Genomic DNA, 12,500 nt, shown 5'->3' with positions numbered 1-12,500 from the left:
ATGAGGAACCAGAGAGTGGACGTGGTAAAGATCCAGGAGTAAGAGCACCTTCCCCTCGACCAAAGAGTGGTGATGACTGGCCTGTCATCATGTTGGTATAGGAACGACTTAAACCCAACTCCACACTATTACCAGTGGCTGCTGGTGTAGATCCTCCTGTACCAGAACTAGAGCCAGAGGCTGACCGCCCTGCTGATACTGGAGTCCCTGATGAGCTACCACCACCTGATGAACTTCCACTACTTGGACCAGAACCAACCTGAGTCTGACTTGCAGCAACTGATCCACGAGGTAAGAGTTCATGTGAAAACAGATTTGCTTGTCCAGTTCGACTGGCCAGTGAGGCTAAAGCTGCACGATCTAGTTGCGCTAAGCGCTCTTGTGTTAATCTGTCTTGTGTTAGGCGGTCTCCTTGTAATGATCCCATCTTCTGCAGCGAAGCAATGACTGATGTAGTAGCCAAAGACGATCCTAAACTAGTTGCTAGACTAGTGACCATACTTGATGGTAAACTGGAGGCAAGACTGTTGGCCAAACTAGTTGCTAAACTGGAGGTCCACATACTCTTTTGCTGGAGATACATATGTGATTTTTCAGTGGCATGAGCAGGTGGCAAGTCACGACTGGAAGGACGACTTCCTTCACTAGGCTTTTGGTGTGCTATGGGAGGCTGAGGATGACTGTGGATTTGAGACTGTGGAGTTTGTGGGGGTTTGGTTATCTGCTGTGGTGAACTTAAGCCAGGCTGTGTTTGCATATGAGGACTTGTGATCTGTTGATGATAATTAGGCTGCATTGACCGATCTTGTAATCTAGGGTCAGCTTCAATCTGCCGAGCCAGTTCTGCTGGTTGGACACGACCTGCGAGATTCAAACTCTGCTGATGCAAGTCCGTCAAATCATTAACAGCACTTATACCACCGCGCTCTATATCTAACACTGGAACCTGTGTCGGAGTCTGCCCTCCTGCCACAGCAAATGGAGTAGCTGGCAAAGATTTTACAATTGCAGGCTCAGGATTGGGAAATGCTGCAGGTGCTCGTGGAGGTTCAGCTGGTGATTTGGACAACTCCTTATCAGGAACTGGTCTATTTGCTTCTGGCTCTGTGATGCGTGACACAATCTGTGATAAGTTGGCAAGATTGGCTGGCAGTGCTGAGGGATGAGGAGAAAATGGAACTGTCACATTTGGAGGTGCTGTATTTCGAGCCACTGGACTATCTTCCGCAGATTTACGACCTGCCCATTGAGCTGCTGAGCTGTCAACTGGACTGACTGCTGCAGCTGTCACACTGGAATTATTTTGGAAATCTTGACAACCTTTGTCTAATGCCGCTCTCTTTTTCAATGGCTGCATTTCTGATTTTTCCTGAATTGCTGGGGCAGGTGTAGTTAATCCAACCTGCACTGGGGATGCCAAGGTGGGAGTCAGAGGACCAGATGGGGTTGCTGGCGATAGTGTTGGAGTCTGCTTTTTCACCCCATCATGGCTATTGTAGTAACCTGGGGGCTTCTTTTGAGGCTGTGTAGGCTGCACTGAACCAGTGCTCTTATACTGATCAGTAAGGGGCTTTGTTGGATCATAGGAATAATAACTATACTGGGGTTTGGTCTTTTCTGCTGGCTCAGTTGTTGTCAAAGGTGCTGGGGACGGCTTATCTGTGGGAGTGGCTGGAGCAGAAGCCGAATAGTAGTTTGGAGTCTTGGCTTTTTCCAGAGTAGTATCTGATGAACTGTAGAAACTGGCATAGCTAGCTGGAGACTTTTGCTTCTTGCTAGCATCTGCCTTGCTTGAATAAAAGGAGCTCATGTATGGCACTGTAGGACTGTATACTGGTGATTCTGTTGGTTTTGGTTCTGTGGTTTGCTTTTCAGCACTATCCCCCGCAGGTTTATCAGTCATGTCCTGGTAAAATCCAACAGTAATGGCCCCATTAGCCTGATACTTGGCTTTCTCTGGATCATACGAAGGGAATGGTTTGGAGAGAGCAGTCTCGTATCGAGGTGAGTATGCAGGCACACTTGGGGACTTCTCTGGAACTGGTGAGAACTGCTTGGCACCAAAGCCTGGGGTGTGAGGAGATCTAGTCATAGGTGAGCGCTCCCCTTCCGAAGAGAAGGCTGCAGGAGAACGGTCAGAGTCAAAGCTGTGGTTGAGGGGCGACCGGTCGGACACCCCTGATGAGGAAACGGAGGCCTTTCGTTGTCTCTCAACCTCAAGCTTCTTCGCTTCTTCACGGGCACGATCGAGCTCTTCCTCTTCAAACTTGTACGGGTCATCCTCCTCATCAGGCTGGAAGAGGGAGAAAAAAAGGGTTCCTTAGCTACAGAAAGAATCTGTTACTTTGGAAATCTTTTCACCAACAATAATCCCTATACAAGTAATAATCTAAAGAATTTTAGCAGTGTATTCTCCATACAGGAGTATACAATCATTTTAGATATATTCTTAATTTCTTAAAAATCATCTTTGAAGAGGACATTTAACCAATGCAGCCTAGATTTTTTTTCTTCTTATTTCAAAGCTGAAAAGACATTCTGATCAATCTATATATAAAATACAGCAAAAACCACATTGAAATCATACAATTTGTAAAGTATGCACTAGTGGAAAAGAAATTTGAAAAATCAAATACAAACAGTGAAATACAAAATCAAATACAGTAAGTACGTGTTATCAAACAATGAACTGTAATGTCCGTAAAGTGTAGCGTGCAACAAATAGAAATGTGAAGTGTGAGGATTAGGATTTTAATCATATTTTCCTACCTAAATCAGTATTTGAAAATGCAATATGATCTTCAGGGAATCTAATGTGAACATATACCCATACCATTATTTTACACCTAAGTTTGTGCCACTAAAGTCACATTTCATTATTTGTATTTTTCCTTCATCTAAGTAACAGACCAGACTGCAGGCATTTGACTTCAATAAAAATGGTGATGTTCATAGACAAGAGCATTATGTAGATAAACATTGTACATTTACAGGAAACAGGCGCACCTTACCAAAACATCAGTAAGTATTTTTTTTCAACATTATTCCAGGTGATCCAAACACAAAATTGGAAAAGCCATGTGTAGTATATCATATCAGACAGTATTTCACTTGTAAAAGTATAAATAAATTAACAAATAAAGAGAAAAATAAATAAAAAGAGATAAATAAATGAATATAAAAAGACATGACTAGTAAACACGTAAAATATCAGTCAAATTATCATAAGCTATCATCTACATCTTCATGTGCTCTTTAGAACAAAACAAAAGACGAAACTGCCCATGAAATTCCTTCATGTCCCACCACATCTGTCAAAGAATTCCTTCTGTAGCTCAAGATGAAAGATTCCTAATGCAAAGATGATACATGAAGGGTTACATATACAAAAGTGAAAATCCAGTAGAGTAGGACGTAAGTGGCATAAAGCAGCAAGAACTAGGACCCTGATCTTGTGAGGACTGTTCTGCCCTTCCTTACGAGCCATGACAACAGCTATCTTATAGTTTGGATTTTAGCAATTTATCGTACATATAGAAAAGGAAAAAAAATGTATTGCTGAATCTTGGGGAGGAGGAAACATTAAGAGAATTTTGGCATGCAAATATAAATATGAACATAAATTCTTCTTTCTTTTTTTCATTCTTTTTTTTCCTCTTTAATGTAATGCTTTACCAAGGTGCTGAAAAGGTACAGTAAATTACTTCAAAGGCTTTGAAGAAGCTAAGAAACAAACATATTGTGCTCTCCTGCGGTCACTGCGTTGAGATCTATTGGAGATGATGACACCGAGACTTTCTCAAAAACAGAGATAAAGCCATAGAAAAGTAGGATTGGAACTGTGAATACAATCCGAATTATCAATGAAATCTATAATAACCAAAAGTAGGTATCTTTACATCATGGCAACTTCATTTCTTATATTCACAAAATCCTTCATTTCTCTGGCAAAGAACTGATTGTGCAAACTGACTAAAATCTTACAAACAAATCTCTCCTTAACACAGAGATTATACTTACCATCTGCATACTCAATGACATGCCCAGCTGCATAGCAAGAGGCCTACTGCAATTTGCTCACCAAAATTACTCTGCAGCAATTCATGATCAACAGAACAAACTGTTTGTGAACTAGCTTCCACAAAGTAGCGTGACCTGGTCATCTAACATAACAATCATTTGTTTGCCACACTTAAAGTTGTTGATGCAGTCACCTTGAAAATTGCAAGGGAAACCACAAAGACCGTGCTATGTTGCATATTTGTATTCAATCATCTACTGACCATTATTTTCTCTCCCACAATTCATCGTTCTTCAAGCTAATCTCACTAACATCCAGTGACAAAAAAAAATGAACACAGCAAATTGATGAGAAAATAATGGTCTCTGTAGATATTACAAGGCTTACCATATTGCCGTCCTGAATCGTATATTGTCGCTCTCCCATCTATTGAAAAATTGGAAATTTAGAAGCGGATGTAAGTTACTCAGTCATAAGACAAGGAATCACTCAGTTATTCAATTCTGTAGTATCAGTTACTTTAGGGTAATTTCTACATACAAACACTTAAAAAAATAATCTATGAATTTCAAAATGTGTGTGTTTCAGTCAATATAGCAATTTGTTGTGTAATAACATGACTATGGATCACATGAAATTCAAGGATCAGAGTGCATGTAGTCTGGTCAACAAGGTAAAAAAGACTAAAATAATGTTATGAGCAGAAACATATTAAAAGTATTCATTTGCTTTTCTTGCTTTCTCCTTTATCTATCAATTCATTCTTTTTAAGAAGTACAGATTTGTTGTCTTCAATGAATGTAGTCAAAAGTGTCTTTTTATTTCATACTTGAGACTCAAAAGTTCATGATATATTCTTATGTTATCTGGTAGTGTTACAGGAAAGAAAACAAAATACAAAAACATGATATGACAAAAAGAAATTAAATCATAACAACAAATAACAGAAAAATAAACTAAAATAAAATAATGAAATGCGTGTTACTTGGGGTGTGAGATACTAATGAAAATACTGAAGAGCATTAATAAAATCATATCAGCGATAAAATTATGACTATGAAAATGATCACAATATATCAACTACTCACTCTCTCACATCCAACCTTGGATTAATAAATTTCCACTACAGTAAATTAACTTTGCCCCTGGACCTAAAATCACAACTAGAACCAAAAACTATGAACAATGACAGCAATTAGTATTAATGGTCCAATTCCTATTCTCTGGCATTTACTTTGATATTCCTCAAGATTATTATTTCCATTTTATCATTCTCATGACTTTCCACAATCCTTGGGATAATAAGGTCTTTGATGATGATGACAATGATGATAAATAATAATGTAATGACTGTATTAATGATAAAAAATGGTAAAATTCTGGTTTAAAGCAAACGTAAAACCATCTTTTAAAAACAGTAAAAAGAAAAAGTAAATAATTTTAAATATAAAGTAAAAAATAAAAAAAAAAGGAAACAAAACAAAAATCAACACAAAGAAATTAGAAACAAAAGACAACTGTAACTACAACCACAAAACATGAATTCCTCATACCTTCATCTTCTTCCATATTGGCTCATCCTCCAGCTTCTCGTCCAGCTTTTCATACCAGGGGGTCTCAGGAGGCTTCTCAGGTGACAGGGGAGGCTCTGGGGACACAGGCGGCTCGGGGCTGGGTGGGGGCAGTGGTGAAGGTGGCGGCCGTTCCAGTATCCCTACTTCACTCTCCTCCACCTCTGACATGTCATCAACATGGATAACCTCAGTATCTTCAGACTCTTTTGGACTATCAACCTGGTCCTCAGGCATCTTCTTGGGGCCTGCTGAGGACAGCTTAGGTGTGCCAAAGGCCTTGAACCAGGCACTCAAGTTGGGGGTGGCTCTCTCCTGTTTGATCTCCGGTGCACGTGGAGTCGGAGGGGGCTCCTCACTGATTCTCTCAGGAAACTCCTCCACCTCTTGGATCTCCTCTTTCTCCTCTTCCTCTCGCACCGATGGAGCCTCTTCCTTCTCTGGTATCTTTTCCCATCTGTTCTCCCACGGACTATCCCATTTCTCTTTTGTCTCCCACTTCTCTTCCTCATCGGCACTGTTGGCTTCTCTTGAAGACTTCATACCTGTGCCAATATCACCTGAGCGAATAATACTGCCTAAACTGAGCTTTGGGCTGTCCCCGACCTCACTATTTGGTACTAGACCTATGCGTGACTCTTTGGCTTTGGCAATGAGGGTTGTCAGTTTTGAATCTTCTTGTTTGTTTATTTTGCCGAAAGGATTAGTTTTTGCTTTTGGTTTTCCTTCTGATGAATTCTTTGTCTCCTTCTTCACAACACCCTCTTTCTTGGCAATGTCTTTAGATTTAATAATAGCTCCAGGTTTTATTCTTCCATCTTTTATATCTTTGAAAAGTTCTTTTGTGTTGTCTAAACTTTCTTTATCACTTTCTGTTTTCTTTTCCTTCTTTATCTTCTTCTTCTTTGGTTCTTCTTCACCATCTTCTCCACTGCCATTCTTCCTCTTCTTCTTCTTATGTGCCTTTTTCTCTTTTTCTTTTGGCTCATCCATCATCAGTTTTCTGCGGTACTCTGCTTCAATTTTGTATGCAATTGCTTCAAATTCCTCAGCAGTGACCTTGCGAGATGGAGAGTTGCTGGCTGAAGAGTATTCACTGAAGCGTGGCACTGTTGGGTCATCCAGCATTGTTGTTATATCCTAAAGGAAAGACACAAAGATGAAATTAGTACCTTATCATTTTTGCCTACCTTGCAAGCATATGCATACATACATATACATGTGCATACATATTTATATATGTCTATGTATGCATATGCTAGTGCCTATATACATATTCATGTGCATAACTATTTATATATGTGCATATCTGCATATACATGTGCATACATGCATACATATATATACATAAATATGTATAAATACATACACACACATATATAAGTACATGCATACACACACATATATAAGTACATGCATACAAACATATGTACATACATAAATACATATAAATATACATACATAAATACATATATATGTACATACATACGCATATATGAACATACGTATGTTATACATAAATACATAAACATATATGAACATATGTATGTTATACATACATACATACGTACGTACATACGTACATACATACATACATACATACATCCATACATACATCCATACGTCCATACATCCATACGTCCATACATACATACATACATACATACATACATACATACATACATACATACATACGTCCATACATACATCATACATACATACATACACATATTGTATATATACAAAACTTACCTTCAGTGTCTGTTCCGTAGCTTCGGACAGCGCATTAATTGCGGCCATGTTCTTCGCTGTGATCTTTTTCTTCTTACTATTTTTCTTCTTTCCTTCTTTTTTACCTTCTTTCACCTTCCCTTCTTTGTGCTTTTCATGCTTCTCATGCTTCTCCTGTTTATCATGGTGCTTCCCATGCTTCTCATGCTTGCCCCTGTGTTTCACTTTCTTCTTTTTCTTGCCAGGGGTTTCCTCTTTGGTCTTAACAACAGGCTGGGCCTCCTCTACCTCCTCCACCGGCTCTGCCACTTCTGTGGGTTCACCTTCACGCTCACGTTCACGCTCACGTTCACGCTCACGCTCTTCTTCATCCGAATAGTCATACACATCCTCCACCTTCAGGATCTTTTTGCTGTCCTTTTCCCCTGCATGTTTGTTCTTCTTCTTATGGTGTTTACCATCTTTTGTTTTACTCTTGTGATGGTGATGGTGGTGATGATGGTGATGGTGGTGGTGGTGGTGATGTTTGTCATGTTTCTCCCCGTGTTTGTGCTTCTTCTTTTCCTTGTCTTTACCAATCCCACCCTTTTTCTTGTTCTGCTTCCCAACATGGTTGTGTTTCCCTTTCTCAGACACTTGTGCCTTGTCTCCTCCCTCCTCTCCCTCCTCTCCCTCTTCCTCCTCCTCTTCAACCACTTCATCATCCTCAATGTCATCAATCTCCCCAAAGAGTTCATTGTGTTTTTCACTTATGTAATCTGCATTACTCTTTTCTTCATCATTATCTTCATCACTTCTGTAATCTTCATTGTTGTAATACATGCAAACATCTGGCTCTATATCATCATCATCATCGTCATCATCCACATCTTCTCCTTCAATCTCTTCCTTCTTTTCTATTCCTAGGGCATCCTTATGGACAGTCTTTTTAATTATGTCTTCTTTTCTTGGTCTTCCTATCTTATTCTTTACAGCTGGAATGGCCATCTTTTGTTCCACTTCCTCTTCCTCCTCCTCTTCTTCTTCCTCCTCCTCTTCCTCCTCTTCTCCCTCTCCTGCTTCCTCCTCCTCTTCCTTTTCTTCTGGAGGATCTTCTAGGACAGGCTTCTTAGTCTCTAGTCCATAGTCTTCCATCTCTTCCTCCTCTTCATCATCTTCCTCAGGATATGGGTCTTCCCTCACCAGCAGCGGAGGTATATCAAAATCTTCATCATCATCATCATCTTCCTCTTCATCGTCATCTCGGAACTCATACTGATCGATCTTTGGTTTGTCCTTCTTCGGCTTCTCCTTTTCCTTGTCTTTTTCTCTTCCGAACTTGCCTTTCTTCCTCTCCTTGTTGGGTGGGATAATTACATCACTAATATGTTTCTCTTTTGGCTTCCTTCCTACTTTCTTCTTCTTGCGTCCCCTCTTCTTTGGAGACAGTTTCTCACCATCTATTCTCGTGTTCTCTTTCTCATCACTGTTATTTCGTCTTTTCTTTCTTTTCGCTGACTGCTGGTAGCTCATGTCTATGTACATCTCTTCATCCGAGGAAAGATCCGCCTCCAAATATTTGGCTTTGAGCTTTGCAAAAACTTTCTCCAGATTGTATGCCATGTGTGTGTATTCTGAAAAAACAAGTAATAATTTACTTTCTTCACCAAATAATTTCCTAGACCCTATAGATATATTTTCTACTTAGTACCATAAACAGAAAGTTAATGAGTAGAATGTTCAATACATAGCAAAAATTAAATAAAACTATTTAATAACATCAGAGACTACTTATTGTCTATACTTTACTTATAAAACCAATCTCATGTGTATTCAAGTGACTATTAACCTGAATCATTTACATCCATTGCCTACATTTTTCTCTTTCATACACTATTTCATATCACCTTAGAGGTTTAAGAATTAAATGGGTGAACTAACACATTGAATCTAAGCTTACCACTCTCTGGTCCATTATACAATTTGCAATTGTCCATCATGAGTTTGAAGTCACCTTCAAACATGGCAAGATTGGTGTAATACCCAGCGTCGAGACGTTCTTCCATCTGTAAACAAAATAGCTTAAGTTTTCGAGAAATTCAACAGGTTCTCTATCAGTTTCTAATAAGAATTTAACAACAGCTACATTTGATGATATGGAATAATAAATTTTCTCAAGCCGCAAATAATTCAACACCAATCACATCTATATATATATCACTAAGTAATGCAATGACTATAAATGTTCCAGCTAAACAGCTAGATACTAACCCGACTGATGTGCATAGGCCTTCTTATGACAGCATAATAGTTAGGGGCATACTCCTCCTCTACAGCATCATGGAAGGGCCAGGCATCCTCATGATCTCGCAGATGTTCCAAGACCTTATACATTCCTGTGCGAAGATCATCCTCCGTTTGAAGAACCCTGGGTATAAAACAAAAAGAGTTATTTCATAAGTTCAGCCCAAGTCTCACCAATAGATGCTGCAAAACATGTGACTAGAAGGAAAAGATACTCAACATTGCATTTTCATAAATTGAACAAAAAATATCTAGCGCATTGTTGGGTCATAATAAATATCATACAAAGACTTAAGAATTGAATGAGGTAATTCAATCTAATTTCCTGAAAGGTAAACTGTAGCAGACACACAAATATAAACTTACATATGAGCACTTTTAACTTTCTTCTTAGTTGGTGGTGAAGTGACTGTGTTGACAGCAGTAACATTAGGTTCAGGCACAACTGCTGCTGGACTGAGTGAAAACGCCACAGATGACAAAGAGTTGTTTGTTTTCCGCCCACTATATACCTGTAAGAAAAATAATCTTTACCGCGTAATCCTTTAAACAGACTTTCCCTGTTCTCATTTTACTCTCATACAATACCACACCAAGAGCCGTTTACGCAGCTAATGGAAGTTTAAAGTATATAGCAACAGACTTCTTTCCATTAAGATATTCAATTTGCTCCTTTAGGAATTTATTACATATGATATCACGTGTTATACACAACATCTGTTCACATTTACAAAAGCTACCCCTTAGTAAACTAAGTAGTAAACTTAGTTTAGTAAAGTAAACTAGATGGACCATAAGAATGAAACCAAGCTAGGAACTTAAGACAAAACTAATATCCCTTTTCATTATGTATGAGAAAAAATTATGTTCTCGTTTTGTATGAAATTTCAACTTACATAAAACAATAATTAGTTACTGTATCATCAAAGTGAAAATACAATACTAATACCAAGACTACCAAAGACTTTTTTTGAAGACTATAATATAAGCACACAGACCTGAGGCTTAGAGCTCTCCTCCTCCTCATCCGAAATTTCCTCCTTGGCAACACGCTTTTTGGATCCCGGTTTTCTTCCCGGCTTTCTCCCTCTTCTCTTCTGAGGAGATTCTTCCTGAGAGTAGTCCATGACTTTCTTTTCCCGGACTTCTTTGACTTTCTTTATTGGTTCCTTGACCTCCTCCTCCTCCTCCTCTACCTCAGAGGTGTCGTTTATCTCAATTACCTCGACTTCTGGTCTTTCTCTACTTTTGTTCTCATGGCTTTCACTTCTCTTCCTTTCTCTGGGGGATTTGTTAACCTTGGGCGGCGAAGCTATCTCCTGGCTGACTTCCTCTTTCAACACCTCTCGGGCCTTTTTTCTGAAGCACAAGAAATATGGTAGCTGAATATCATAGAACTCAATACAATTAAATAAGAAAATAAATGGCAATAACTATAACAAAAACTGACAAGTCCTATGATAAAACAAAAAAAAGAACAAATATTTTTCTCTAACCTCTCTGTCTTCTCTCCTGAAACAGACTCTTCTTCCTTTCTTTTCTTCTTCTTCTCTTCTTCCAGCTGTCTTCTCTTCTCTTGTTCAACTATTTCTATGGCCAATTTTTTCTCTTCCTCTTCTTTCTTTTCCTTCAGTTTCTGTACTCTTCCCGATGATCTCCGTGGGGCAAATTCCATCATCCGTTTCCTTTGTATCTGGTAATACACAGAAATTTCTTAATACATAAACAAATACAAGCCTACTAATATACATGCATAAGGATGTAAAAATTATGTGTATGCATTATCTACATCTTATTCAATCAGTGAACTACTCATTCACTTAGCAATCTTTCTATTTATATATTCATCAATCAATAAATCAATCAATCAATCAATCAATCAATCAATCAATCAATCAATCAATCAATCAATCAAACATTCATCTATCTATCTATCAATGCTTCTATCTATCTATTCATTTACACCTTTCCTCATTTACTCATTAACCCATTTATTCATTTACTCATGTACTTGATTATCTATTTATACACTTATTCACCTATTACCTCTGCCAAGGAGGTTAAAGTTATTTTGTTTGTTCATTGGTTAGCTGGTTAGCAGGATAACTCAAAATGTACAGATGTTTATGAAATTTTTACCAGAGGTGTATCTTAGCCCAACTTAGTTGCCCTTAAATTTTAGTGGTGATCCAGATCCAGGATTTTTTTGTTTGTTAGTTGGTTAGTTGGTAAGCAGGATAACTCAATAAGTTATAAACAGATTTTTATCAAATTTTCACCTGAGGTATGATGCCATTAAATTTTAGCGAAGATCCAGTTCATGATCTGGATCCAGGAATTTTTAATGTAATTCTTCAAGTGTGAATGTTTTTATTACATCAGAAACCCTATTGCCTTGAGGGAGGTATGCGCTCTCTGAGTGCTTCTAGTTTAGTTATTTATTCATTCATTCATCCATTCATATCTTCTTTATTCACTCATTCACTTATTTATTTATCTATTGATTAAAATCAATATTAACCCTTAAAATAAATCAGATACTAAGCTTAATCAAATATCTATTAGAAGGTCCTTAGAATGGCTTCCTCATATTGAATACATATCTGAACTCAAATAGATCTTTAAATCATTCAGTCATAAAGAATAAACTTATTATATTAAGCAGCATCAGTGAAGTCTCTCATCCTAATAGATCAAACCTCTCAATCAATAAAAGTTTGACACATTCTGGCAATGGGCTTAACAACTCTGGCCACACCTTAATTCTGTCTTCATAGGTCAAAACTTTCTGTTTTACCTTTTCTTTCTCCTGAAAGAGTCTTGGAATTTCAGGAAGAAAATCCTCCCGAAGAGTCTGCAATAAACTGCGTTCTAACTTGGAAGCACAATTTTCA

General features: G+C 38.2%; 1 protein-coding gene across 1 annotated transcript in view; it reads right to left on the bottom strand.

Annotated features, from left to right (window-relative positions):
- LOC113809509 (ankyrin repeat domain-containing protein 11) overlaps positions 1 to 12,500 on the bottom strand; it is a gene marked incomplete in the record, with an annotated part of 96,020 nt that overhangs the window by 3,032 nt on the left and 80,488 nt on the right. Inside the window, 10 exon segments of the mRNA XM_070127340.1 lie at positions 1 to 2,293; positions 4,409 to 4,447; positions 5,575 to 6,732; positions 7,345 to 8,936; positions 9,263 to 9,368; positions 9,574 to 9,730; positions 9,973 to 10,118; positions 10,605 to 10,965; positions 11,103 to 11,299; positions 12,404 to 12,500. The exon segment at positions 1 to 2,293 is cut by the window's left edge and continues 3,032 nt beyond it. Of these exon segments, the coding sequence (XP_069983441.1) occupies positions 1 to 2,293; positions 4,409 to 4,447; positions 5,575 to 6,732; positions 7,345 to 8,936; positions 9,263 to 9,368; positions 9,574 to 9,730; positions 9,973 to 10,118; positions 10,605 to 10,965; positions 11,103 to 11,299; positions 12,404 to 12,500 (6,146 nt within the window).

This window comes from Penaeus vannamei, chromosome 11 (genome assembly GCF_042767895.1).
Source record: "Penaeus vannamei isolate JL-2024 chromosome 11, ASM4276789v1, whole genome shotgun sequence".
Taxonomy (NCBI): Eukaryota; Metazoa; Arthropoda; class Malacostraca; order Decapoda; family Penaeidae; genus Penaeus; species Penaeus vannamei.
Note: the sequence above shows the minus strand (reverse complement) of the source record. Positions and strands in the feature narration are given on the sequence as shown.